Source organism: Leuresthes tenuis, unplaced genomic scaffold (genome assembly GCF_036924035.1).
Source record: "Leuresthes tenuis unplaced genomic scaffold, fLeuTen1.0.hap1 SCAF_20, whole genome shotgun sequence".
NCBI lineage: Eukaryota > Metazoa > Chordata > Actinopteri > Atheriniformes > Atherinopsidae > Leuresthes > Leuresthes tenuis.
In genome coordinates, this window is record NW_027325374.1 from 8,972,597 (window position 1) to 8,986,162 (window position 13,566).

A 13,566-nucleotide genomic window follows, 5' to 3' on the forward strand; every position below is an offset into this window, starting at 1 on the left:
TTTTCACTTTCTCATTTCTGCAGAAACCATAGAAACAAAAAGTCTATTCATATACCTCATATCAATGCATCACAGTCATGAGCTCATCAAAGAAACATGAGGTGATAGCATTAACTCAGGGCACTAAATCGAGCCATGTTCCTCCCTGCTAAACTGAAATTTCATATTTCACGTAATGCACCATCCTGTCAGCACCTTTTTACCTCGCCATAATGGAACGTTCTCCTCCATTACGCCACTAGAAAATGTCCAAGTAGCTTAAAGCGTTTAAGGCTTTGGAACCACCTCACTTCATACTTATGAGTAAATAGAAATTTCTTTGGGCCACTGCAGAGGCAGCATAACAACTTGTAAGCACAATACTGACATTATTTTCCCTCTTCTCCCTCCTCTTCATTTTTTCTCTTCTTAAAGTGCATTTGCAACAGAAACTGAGGAACAAAACTTTGTTGCTCCCATATTCTACTAAGACCTTTTGCTCTAATGATTAAGTATTCTTTTTTGCCTTGAGTCAAAATGATTCCACTATTTTAATGTTGGAATTTAAATGCAGTTTTTTTGTCCATTCATCCTGTGCAGTGGACAAGTTTTTGCAAACTGACTCAGTATCTCTGACCTTAAATTCAATACACATGTTTGGCAGTGCTCACATATTGACTCATGTTTTGCTTCCCCACGAGAGCCACACAAACATGAGCAGTTGACATCTTTTAATTGGTTGCTTGGACTTGTATAAAATTAACTTAGGGTGAGCTATGTCCGGTCAAGACTTAGACCAGAAAATTTTGTATTGATTGATTGACAAAATATCTGTGTATCCAAACACAGATGAACTTTAGGTGTGAGTTTTGAATGGTATCAGCTGTGTCAAAGAATGAGGTTTTTCTGTTTTATCAAATGATTACCGAATCATTTGATAAATCCTCACCAAACTATTTAACAACACACTCAAAACCAGCAGAATTATGTTTCTTTTTTTCTGATTTCATCACCAAAAATAGATAACTAGACACAAGCCAGCACTGTATTGCACATTTGATGTTATTGCCTCCATTTGTGTCATCAGTAAACCACCCTCTCGCATTGTTAACGCATGTTCAGATGCTAACAGTCTGCTTAGACCCAGACCAGTAAAGTACTTCTCTGTGTTTTTGTCACTACAACTGACTCTCTCACATTAGCAAGTTGTCCTGTCTATTTTACATACAAAAATATATGTGAGTGTAGCTTGAATGCAGTTCTTCAGAACCTCTTACAAAATGACTCCCTTTGGGGATTTTAAGAGTCCAGATTTAAGAGATTGCATTATTTAGCAAGGCTGTTTTAATTAGATCTTGTCAGAAAAGATAAAACATGCATTAGATTCTTTACTTAAAAGCTATGAATATGTGCACTGGTGCACTATCAAACACAGAATCCTTTCAATACCAGAAGACCTTGAACATACTAAGAAGAAACTGAACATGCTAAATCAGCAGCCTCTGGAGATTAGTCACCTTGAACGTAGAAATGTACTGCTTTCACTCCATATTTAGAGGTAAACTAATGTGGGGTGAAGAATTCGCATTTCCTTGTTTTTCTAGAACTATGCGGCAGAAGTGCTGTCGGTCATACCTCACCTGAGCAAGGCTGTCTAACTTAAGCAGAAGGCTGAAGACCTGTTTTTACTCCAAACCAGACACTTCCTCCCCACCCACTTGCTGCCAGGCTTTGTTCAATAAACATGGATTTCATTCACTTTCTTTACTCCCCGCTGCAGCTTGACAGGTGGTCTATTAAAGCGGGAACCTGGGAATGCAGCAGAGAGCAAAGCTGATGCTGGGAAATGTGAAACTCAAACTCATATTTCCACTTTCATTAGTCTGTGGTGATGAGTGGAAATGGGCTCTGCTTACCGGGGAAAAGACTATTAGCCCAAAATTATTTAGCTCATTTTTCACATTTATCATCTAGTGTGGTCGAACTGCATTCAAACTTAAACTGAAGTCATTTTCACACTATTTCTATGATTCTTATCTTCAATTTCGAATCTTAAATTCTTTTCCCCTGTGCTTCCTCAGGTAAACTGCTACTACCATGGTGAGGTGGAGGGTCATGTCAACTCAGATGTCACCCTCAGTACTTGTGTGGGAATTAAGTGAGTGTGTTATACACTGTTTGTTTTCCACTTTTCTCATGTCAATGCACTTAAATGATGAACTGCACTGGAAGCCCAAAGGAAAAGCTCGCACAACTCTTGCTTGTTTGATTACTTGTTGGATTTATTGTTTTGATTTTCTCTTATCTCTAATGAGTTGGATTTCCCAACTGTCAAGCTTAACTCAGTTGGCGTTGTCTGATTCTCTTTATTGCTAAAAAGAAGTCTCACTGGGGAGGAAACATGAGCATTCAGATGATTGCACAAGTTTTAAACAAGCCACGATTTTAGCCAATCTTATTACCAAACATCAGTCATACTTTATACATAAACTTCCTGGTTCAGTTTTAGCTTGAAGTAATTGTAATTGCTGCATGGGCGCAGTTTTCTCTACAGAAAGAGGATTATTCCTTCAGATTATTCAGCCTGGTAGGATTTTAGCCCATGGGATGGTGGTGGGTTTTGTAGCTTGTTTCAGGTCAATTTACAGCATTTCTATTGAATTGAGGTTTACTTGAAAAATGACTCTTTTTCGGTCATTCCTTGGTAAAATTACCTTGATGCCATATTTGTAACCTTTTCCAAGCTAATAACCATCAGCGCTTTTCAGAGTTACTTTTCCATGCCTTAATGCTTTTGTATATCCAAACAAAGTGAAAAAAATTCCAAACTTCAAAACTCTGCTGTGATTTGACCAGCACAGAGTCTGCAGATAATTAATTTTGACATCAAAGTAAGCTGAGATGATGCCCTGTTTATACTGTTGAAAAGGAAATTGTGAGAAGTTTCAGTGTTGGAAACATTTTGTTTGCAGATGTCAAATGGGAGAAATGATTGCAGCAATATCACTGGACGCCATCAGGAATGTTTTCATAGATCAGCCAAAACTCTACACCCTATTCAGAGTGATTTAGATGTCCGTGTAGCCCTTGCTGCTGACCTTGGTCACTATGCATATTTATTTACTTCAGTTTCTCTGAAATGTGTCTGCACAGTGACAAATCAACGGATGGTTTTTGAGAAAAGGCCACACATTTCTTGACCCTCTCACAAAGACAAATAGTTCCTGGTTTGTGTTGGCTGCACCAAAGCTTGCAGGGGTGGTTCGTTTGAGTTAACCTGATTTTGCGAAAGGTTTATAAACACAGTTTATGCACATTGTCTAAGTGAAGATGATATCACTTTAAATCCTAGAGGCTCTGGGTGAAAGATGAAACACTTGAGAGAGAAGGAAGGAAGAAAACACAGGAATAACATGTACTGCTGTTGCATGTGGTAAATATCGATGGCCTGATCAAGTGTCACGAGCTGAAGCTCTCATTATGACATCAACTAATGGGTACACACATGACTAATGATATCACATCATTTCTGGTGATGGTCGCAAACGTAGTCAAATTGATCCAGTTGAATGATTCTTCTTCTTTCTTGCTGCATATCTGTTTAACTCTGCATATATTCAAACCTCTGACAGTCGGCTTCTCTTTCTGCAGGGGTTTTATATCTCTTGGAGGAAGATCTTACGTGCTGGAACCATGTGCTCATAACTCTGATGGAACACACTGGATCTACTCCGCAGAGCACCTCAATTTTGTTCCTGGCACCTGTGGCCATAACTTTAACATATCCTACCCCTCTGCACATGCAGACGGCAGTCCATTCAAGGCCTTCAGCACAAGAGTAAGGGTTTTAAAAATGTGTCTTACTTTTTTTAATAGAAAGCAGTGAGATGGCAGGGAATGAGGGGTGGGAGAGATGGGGACTGAAATCTCTGGCTTTAACTAAGGACAGCACCTTAGATTGTCACCCTCTATGGCAGCGCAGCCTTCCCTCTAACAAAACAAATAATCAAACCAGGTGAACAAAATGAACATTTATTTGAGATTTTTCTGTATGTAACTCTGCTAACACCAGATCAGGTTAAACTTATTATGGATCAAAAACTCTCTCTCTCTGTAAACCCCATTAATTAGTGTTTTGTGTAGCCGTACCGTGCCTGTTCATGACGTTCATGGTGATCAATGGGGTCAAGCTGCAAAGCTCTCTTGGAAACCATTACGTTTCTGCCTTATCTCAAATGTCTTCATTGTGTTCTTCATTCATATTCCGGTTTCTCACTTATTTCTGTATGGACTTACATGGTAACCATTTTCTTTATTTGTTGCAATGATTTAGGGCATTCCACTGATATTTAAATATGTTTTCTTGTCTTCATCTTGAGCACTCTAGTTTCATTTCTGGTTTAAAGGCGGAGGTATGAGTGTCTTTGGAACCATATTGTGTTTGTATACAATGACGTGTAGGTCTGGATTTTTTTCGGATTGTTTAAAGAAACAGTCTTAACCAAAACTGTGATTCAGATGTTGTTCAGATCAAACCATTGTTTTCACCAGGGTACTTAGAGCTGTCAATTTACAAGCAAGCCAAACTGGCACTTACTTCCAATGCTGTAGCAATGGTAACAGAAAGCTAAGACTGTAGAAGGCCATGACCAGAAGCATTACTGCTAGCACCTGCTTTTGCCATTGGAACCAGCTGGTCTTGGAGTGGCCCTCACGATTGGCACTGCACGGTTTAAAACAACAGCGTGTCAACCGGAAGCAAATCAACTGTCGTGTCCCTGTAATCTGATCATTCTTCTCATAGGGAAGGCTCAGCTTGAAGGGTAAGGGTACCTTTATACATGTAAAAATCTTCTAATTTTGAGTGGTTTTAAACAGACCACAAACTAAATTTGTGATTTGTGGCTTCGCATCTGATCAAATTGTGATTTTTAAAAAAATGCAATCAATCTTCTGTAGTACTTTTTAATATTTCCTTTCTCTTGCTCAACCAATAAGTGCTTAAGGGTATTCATTTTCAGATTCTTGCCAGCTTTTTAAACTCCCTATGTTTCCTAGATTTACAGTTAATTGAACACTTTGCTTCTGTTTCGTTTTGCTTTTACCACTCAAATCTTTCAGATGGTTTTTAAATCTCATTGTGCTCTGAGAAGCTTGTGGAGACAGAAAATGGTATATGGCTCAGGCAAGGTGAGAAATGTTGGATTTCATATTGTAGCCTACAGTATATTTAGAATCTGGCTGCATAGAATGTAAAACAAACGCACCCCAACCCTTTTTAAAAACATAATTTAAATTGCAGATATTAGTCAGTGGTCTACTATATATTTAGAGGCGACTACTTGTTGAATTATTCACTCAATCCCTCCATCGGATGCATCCATTAGTGCCCTGGAGTGTATGGAAAGCTGCAGTTTTGCTCTGAACATGAGAGCAGACTAACGGCTTGAACATCAGACCTCCAGTAAGACCTGTTCATCCTGAGTGAAGCAGATATTTTTTAAGAGACCCCACCCCATCACACTCCCTACACTCAGACCCTGTGACCCTTGAGAGCATAGAGATAAATCATACGGACCCTGGCCCTGGAGAGTCTCTAACCCCAGAGGGGACAGAGCTTTATAGACGATGAACACTAATAAGTGGAAAACACAGACTCCAGTGATCCCTATCTCGGGGTGAAGAAAGACAGACGTGGACAAACATGGTTGATTTACCAGATCAGCACAAACAGCAACAGAGATAGGTGGTGTATAAGATGAAACAGATGTTCAGGGACTTCTAAGGAGGAAAAGAAAACATGTCATCATCATAATTCAGCTTAGATACACAGGGCATTCCGTGGAATTAACACTGATTTTTATTTTTTGCAATCATTTTAGTAAGCTTTTGTAAGCTTATCACACAGTATGGGTAAGCTGGATAAAACATCATGTCCTCTCACATTATTGGTTTTTATTTATTTATTCATTCACCAAGGGGGATTTTCTGATGTTTTATTATACAGCTTGTTTTCTGTTAGTGATTAAAGTACTGGCTCTTGTTGCAACTATTGTCTTGAGTCATAAGACGGCTGCAAAATTACAGCATGAGTGAGCAAATCTTTGCAACGGCACAAAGCAGAATTCCTGCATGAGAAACAGAGAGAAAATAGGAACAAAGAAGGGCAAGAAGGGCTTTTAGTGATGATTTATACTCATATGAAAAATATGATTCAATTTTCCTGCACTTTCCTGTACTCTGTTTTAACTATATGCTATAAACGGTGATGTCCGTACTTCTTCTGATACAGCTAGAGTTGTCAGACTTAGGACAGACGAAACTCTGCTTGACAACTCTAAAGGAGAATAGAAATAGAACACAAGACAATATAAAAATAAAAGTAAAGAAAGAAGAAAAGAGAAGGCACACCAGACAGTGAGAATATATTGTACGGTAAGATTTGTTGTGCTTGGTGGCAAGAGAGCAAGCTCACCACATCATGTCAGACAAGGGAACTGAGGTGTACTCTGCTGAGTTGATAAGCTGCAGTGTGCCCTGCTTGGGGGTTTTAAGATAAAGAAATGTGTTGGTGGAGTGTTCCTGGATGATGAGAGCCAGATAGGTTAGAGAAGGGAGGAGAGATATGATGCCAAGTTGACAGGACCTGCACTTCTATGACAGGACCTCATCTCTACTGTAGCATGTTGAAAATGTTGTCTGTCTAAACTGTGAGGCCTCATTGGTTAGTGGTTGGGACAAACCATAACAAATGGAGATTTTAAAGTACCAATTGCAGTGGAAATGTCTTTGTAAAGGAAAACACAGAAGCTAGTTACACAGTGAATATTTAGCCTGTATTTTCTGTTGCTTTCAAATATTTATTTTCTTTTTCAGCTTTTCACATTTGATATTATCCAAGCTGAATTATCATGATTTATGCATGATTTAGTGTCTGTTCATCTTTCATTGAAGAACGTAACCTCTTTATTTGTTGCATGTTGCATCTATTATTGTCAATTATAGATCTATACATAGTGATTTTTCATAAACCCCTGGGCTATTACCTCACATGTGTGTTCAGTTAATGATGTTCAGAACTTCTGCAGATTCAAAATGTATCACACAAATGTGTTTTGTTATCATTTTTAGGTGTCATCTGAAGTTCCACAAGAAAAGAACACAACACTATTTGTCCATGATTGAAAAAACAAACATGGATCAAACATAAAAGTACCACTTTTGAGATTAGTTAGAAAACTAGCATACAGCACCTGTCAATGTAATCTTAAAAAATATCTCAAAACTTGGCTTACGCGGCTCAAAACGTAGCTTGGTTTTTGAAAATTTCTGAGCAAAAATGATCCTGGTTTAGCTGATGCTCATTTGGATGAGCCACAGGGTCCTTGGTTATAAACTAAAAGGTGTCAGAGGAGGAGATCGCATGCCTCTGCTGACTCACAACTCTGTGTGTGGCAGGGAGAATTACATTTCCCATAAAAAAATTGGTGGTTGTATGAGCTTTTATTATTTTGTCAAAACCAAAATCCACTGCTGAACAAAACAGTTTCACCACTGTCTAAGACTTTGTTGCATGTTTTTTCTATACAAAGTCCTCTGTTTCTGAACTTTCATGAACTTATTGAAAATTTGAGGCTTCTGCTTGCCTGAGAACAATGGTCTATGCAGTATGGAGAGGCTTATCAAATTGTAAAGGTATATGAAATTGGGCGAGATGAGCTAAAATGCCCTTAGCTGCTTAATCTTTACAGCACGTCACTACATCACTGTCAACCTCCCTATTTCTTCTCCATTTCCACTGTCGAGGCAAAAAGCACAAAAATATACTAATACTAATAACAAAACTTTCTGCTTGATTCAGTTTTTTTTTCTCATAACACCTCAGCTTGTTTCCTGTGTTTAATGAAGTCTGATACGCTGTGTAAAAGAATCTTCTGTGATTTGAATACTCAAAGTTACATAATTAATTAATTAATTTAATCAAAATCCTCTGGATCCAGAGGATTTAAATCAGCAGAAGTTGTTGTCCTGTTTAAAAAATGTTTTATTAAATTTCTGTCTGTAGCTCTAACTCAATGTATTCTATTCTATCTTATTTTTATACTTTCTTTTAACATAATGTCCATATATCTCCTCTCCAGTGTCCTCCTAGAGACTTGGTTAATCACCACAGGGCGCACTTAGAGCATATTCGCCCATCCTGGCTTATCTACGGAGGAGGCAGATAAGAGCAGAGAGCTGCCAGGCCAGCAGGGATAAAGAAGCTCAGGTTGAAAGAGAGCCATGGAGTGAGGGCAGAACCCTTAGCCAGCAGGATAGTATAGGATCTGCAAATGTGTATGTGGAAACATCAAGCTTGTGCTTGCAGGTGAAACAGACTCTAACTCGACATGTGGCGAAAGTGAGTTGCTGCCCAACACAGCACGACAGGATCATAGATATGCTCCTACACAGCATGACAGGATCACAGATATACTTCTTGGCCAGGTGCTGTGTATTATCTACATGTTTAGAAGCGGTTGAACTATGTCAATTTTTGGCCCACATTAAAAGAGATAAAACTACCACAAATTTTAACTTGAAAATATTGTAAAAAAAAAACCTCGTAATTTGCACTGGTATGGGAGTTAAAGCTCCAGAGAAATTGGTGTTCTCCTTGAATTTTATGAAGAAAAAAAGGAAGGTTTGTGTGTGTTTCACTTTGTGCTACCAGTGCAGGCAGCATTGTCCTGAAAAAGTGATTTATTAGTTAATAAGCTGGTATAGTGTTATCAGAGGATTAGGTGACCTTAGCAGTTCTTACTGATTCAGACGTAAAGGGTAGCTGATTGCTTTGTGCTGATTCTCATTTCTGCTGCCTTTTTGTGTGGAGTGGAGTGCAGGTGAAATACGTAATACAGAGTGGCAACCTGATGAATTTAGGCTGCCCTTCCTAATGTCCTTCTTCCTCTCTTTGTGCTTTCTCCTCCTGCTCCTTTCTTTTAATCTTTTCGTTTATCACTGGTGGTCTTTTCCACCCTCTAACACATCTCTAATTTATTGTCGTTTTTCTCACTCATGTCACTTTTCCTCCATCTTTCTTTTACATCTCTTCTTCACACATAATTTTTGCCCTTCTACTGCTTTGCTTCCAGCATAAACGCCACATTCAGACAACAACCAAGTACGTGGAGCTCATCATCGTGGCTGATAACAGAGAGGTAAGCCGAGGCCACATGGTCTCAAACCCTTCATCTCTCCGCTGAATCTCACAGGAAAGAAGCTCACAGGTCATATGCTAAACTGCCCTTTCCCCATGAGATGTAGTTAAGATGGCTCCATCAGTGGGTGTTGTCATCTCTGATGTGTCCATTTACTCATCCGTTTGCCTCTCCAGCTCCATCTCCATCCTTCTGCATACATCATAGGACCACTTGACTCACAAATGAGACTTCATGTGCTCTCTGAATATCTTAAAGCTTAGGCTTAAGATCTTAAAGAGAGCTAAGAGAAGACTGGGTATGAGACATAAAGGTCAACATCATGTGATTTAGAGCTATTGAGTAAAAGGCTGGATATAAGAGAAGGTTTCAGAGGTTATCTCTTTAGCATATGAGCTCCACCGAGGAGCTCTTTGATGATAACTGCTGCAGCAGAAGCACTAGCAGAATTAACATGACAGCAGTTGTAGCACAGCTCATTATAAGGACACTTCTATCATTGGCACAATATTAATATGTCACAAATTCTGCCAAGACCATGTATCTTCTCTTTTTCTCCACATTTTATGCTGTCTGTTTGTGTCGTTCAGTTTCAAAAACAAGGCAAAGACTTGGAGAAGGTCAAGCAGCGGCTGGCTGAGATCGCCAATTATGTGGACAAGGTAACAATTGAATGAAATGAGCGAATGTGGTGCTGGAATGTGATTTATTAGAGGTTGCACCAAGCTTAGTGAGAATTATCCGACCTGAGAGCTGAAGCTGATTGAATTATGAATGGAAGATCAATTTTTGCCTGCGACATGTTTTTAAGAAGCCTGTGCAACAGCTGTGTTCACTGGCTGTCAGTTTAATAAAATAAGGGCAAAAGATGATTTATTCATATGGGAAATTGTGTGCTTAAGGACCTCAGAGCTCATAGTCAATTTAGTGACTACTTTACTGAATTTGTATTACAATAGGTGGAGATAGTAAAAGAAAGAGACACCCCACACCCTGATGTCATGTCTCTCACTACCTCCTCCTAATCCTCCACCCAACTCTCAGTTTTACAGGGCTTTGAATATTCGAGTGGCACTGGTAGGCCTGGAGGTGTGGAGTGATGTGGATAAGTGTCCCATTACCCAGGACCCCTTTACCACCTTGCACGAGTTTCTAGACTGGAGGAAGGTCAAGCTGTTGCCTAAGAAGCCACATGACAACGCCCAGCTAATCAGGTAGATATAAAATGTAAAAGTAAACCAGGAGGTTTTTTCCTACAAAATTATAAAAGGAACAAAATCAAACACAAAGTATTTTTTAGTGGGTTTTATTTATTCCCTGAGACAACATACAAAAGATGGATAGAGCTCCCAAGAGAAACCCATTTGGAAGCCCTGAGTTTGGTATTTTTTGGCTGTTGCATTTTTTTAAAAACCAGATGTGGCAAATTTTGCATGAGAGAGGTGGACATTGACAGGAGTCAGTAGTGGCTCTGACACAGATCCGAAGGGAACCATGAATATCTGTACAGTCCGCCACTTATCACTCACACGGTATCCACAACCTGAAATGTATCATTCTTATCAATATATTTTATCCAAAAGTATGCTAAAAGTTCCAAAATTAAAATGCTGTTTTAAGTTAGGCTTAAAACAAGAAATTTAATGAATCAATAGATAAATCAAGTCTATTCTGCTGTTCAGCAGGATTCCCTAAGGGAGACAAAAGTGAAAAAAAGCCACCTGTTTTCATGTTTATTTTCAGTTTACCTATATTCAACATGGACAGGTCTGAGACATGAAGGTAATCCAGTCTCATGAACCCTAACCCTATGGACCACTCACAAAGTTTGTACTTTTCTCATGAACTATCAAGTCAGTTAATTTACTCCATATTACTGTGGGATCATTAGTTAGATATATTCCTTTCATATAGTTTACTGGTAATCCTTTTGAAAACATCTCCATACTTGAATAGAGCTTAAAAAGATATGTTTTCCTCTAGATATGATCACTTCTGACTCCAAAATCACCAAGATGGCGATGACCAAAATCAAACCTGAAAGCTTTATCCTACATTATCACCCTCTCAATTATTCAAAATGTTGTGCTACAGTTAGAGGTGATTGAGCATCAAGAGGGGACAAAAGTTCTCTTTATACCAGTGTGAGCTCATGTTGTATGTGGTTGATAATGTAACCACTGTGTTCTCCCTTTTAGTGGGGTATATTTCCAGGGTACAACTATTGGAATGGCACCCATCATGAGTATGTGCACAGCAGAGCAATCGGGAGGAATTGTCATGGTATGTAAATGTACTACAATATGAAGAGAATGTATATTTGCAGTGCTGATTAGTCTTCTTCCATCTTCCCTTTTCCTGCCCTGGGCTGTTTGCTTTGTTATTTACATCTCTCCTGTCTGACAAAGTTCTCAGATTTCTCCCTTGAGTCTGAGTTCAGAAAAGGATTCTGGAGCTGATGTTAACTTGTGTTCACTTTGGGGGCAAACACCTTACTAATTCTTTTTCCAGGAAGGCAAGCGGAGAGCGTGCATACTACCCTCCACTTCTATGCTGATAAATCAGAGTGTATCAGTACTGTGAGTGGAAACGTTTGACTTTTTAATGAGGTGCAATAAACAAGTGAATTTAAGGCGAGTCTATATTGTAGTGAAAATGTAGCAGTATTTTCCCGAAATGATGACCCATTACAGCAACACGCTTGAATCATGTTGCATCAGTATAAATCATTCTACTTTTTTACACTCTCTGTTATTGAATGAGTGCTCATAAGGCCTGGGTTGTTGGTTTACATGCTGTCCCCAGACAGTGATGTTCCTCCTCACTCTTATCCTCCCAGATAAAATAAGAAATTCCCATACTTCAGGAAAAAAAGAATAGTCCCCACCTGCTGACTTTCAAGTTATGTCCCTTCGTTTAGTCATTAGTTAGACTTTCCCTGTGAGTCTCATTGTTATTCTGCTTGGCAGTTAAATCTTAAACATCCATCCTCAGACATCTGGAATCTCCATGTACCAGCCGTAATTGTCACATTAACTGATGTAGTGGAAAGCACAGGCAGTTGCATGAAGTGCCCTCTTGAGCTCTCCAGTCTCATCTGTTGTGTCTTTGTTTTTTCCAGGAAATATAGTTAGAGTTGTTTTTCTTTCTTTTTGTTGCCCTTTTTTTAATGAAACCAGGCTATTCAGTTGGATTGCAATGCTGACAGCTGATTTCTATTACTTTCAAAAGCCCCCCGCAGAGCAGTCCGTCAGTCTGAGCTCGACTTGCACAGAGCTACTGAATAATGCACAGTGTCGGACAATTCCAGAGGCAAGGTGCTCTGACATCCAGCTCTGCATCCACAAAGCGCTGATAGCACCTGCACCTACATTATTTAGTCAGCCTTTTCATGTGTTCATGTTTTACACACCTTGCAGAAAATCCTCAGCCCTCAGCAGCTTTCACTCAGCGTGCCATTGTAGCTTCATCTTTACTATGCGTCCTCTAATAGTGGCTCATGTGAATTTCATATATTTTCCTATTGACCCATGATTTTCAAGTTGTCATTTGAGAAGAATGCTTTTTCCTTAGTTGCTATTTTTGTTCAGAGGATGTCTTTATTTGTGAGGATGGAGCAGCACATCCGGCTCTGTCAGAGTTTTTTTCAAGTAAGCTGAAGGTGACAGCCCACAGTCTGCTTATGCTTCTCATTTCAGTGCCACAGTGCAGAGCAGAGGAAACGCTCTGATAAGCACAGATATGACTGAATTGTTTGTTTAGTCTTGGCAGTATGCAATTACACTCGCTTGCTTTGAATCATGTTTCTCCAGTGCGTCCTAGAGGGAGCAACAATTTGGCTTGTATTGAATTTTTTATTATTTGATGTTTTCCTTCGAGAATGTCATCAAAATCATCTGCTCCTAATTAACTATTTGCATTGTTGCTGCAACAAAACTGCGAACTGAACAATATTCATGATTGGACTTTGCTTTATGTCTAGCTTTGGAATTTAAAGATGAATCTGATTCATATAGTAAAAAGCTTTTATGGCAAACTCTGGTGAGGTTTAATGGCACACACGTTTGACTGATTTGTTTTTTAGGACCATTCAGACAATCCCCTGGGTGCTGCAGTCACTCTGGCCCACGAACTCGGACACAACTTCGGAATGAACCACGACACACCAGAAAGAGGGTGCGGCTGCAGAGTAACAGCAGATCGTGGAGGCTGTATCATGACTCCCTCCACAGGGTGAGTCACACTGTTTTCACAATCAAAAGCCAATAGTTCTACAGCAAAATTGGCTCTTCTTTGCACTGTTCAATATTTTGTTCAAGCTTTTCTTTCTTTTTTTTTTTTTTACAAATAAGTCTAACTCCAAAACTAAGAAAAATGAATCCTCATG

General features: G+C 39.2%; 1 protein-coding gene across 1 annotated transcript in view; it reads left to right on the plus strand.

Moving 5' to 3' along the window:
* Positions 1-13,566, plus strand: part of LOC140278487 (disintegrin and metalloproteinase domain-containing protein 12-like) — an 81,421-nt gene that overhangs the window by 44,977 nt on the left and 22,878 nt on the right. Inside the window, exons 5-11 of the mRNA XM_072373504.1 lie at positions 2,061-2,137; positions 3,631-3,817; positions 9,114-9,179; positions 9,770-9,841; positions 10,224-10,393; positions 11,378-11,462; positions 13,264-13,412. Of these exons, the coding sequence (XP_072229605.1) occupies positions 2,061-2,137; positions 3,631-3,817; positions 9,114-9,179; positions 9,770-9,841; positions 10,224-10,393; positions 11,378-11,462; positions 13,264-13,412 (806 nt within the window). The remainder of the gene's footprint in view (positions 1-2,060; positions 2,138-3,630; positions 3,818-9,113; positions 9,180-9,769; positions 9,842-10,223; positions 10,394-11,377; positions 11,463-13,263; positions 13,413-13,566) is intronic.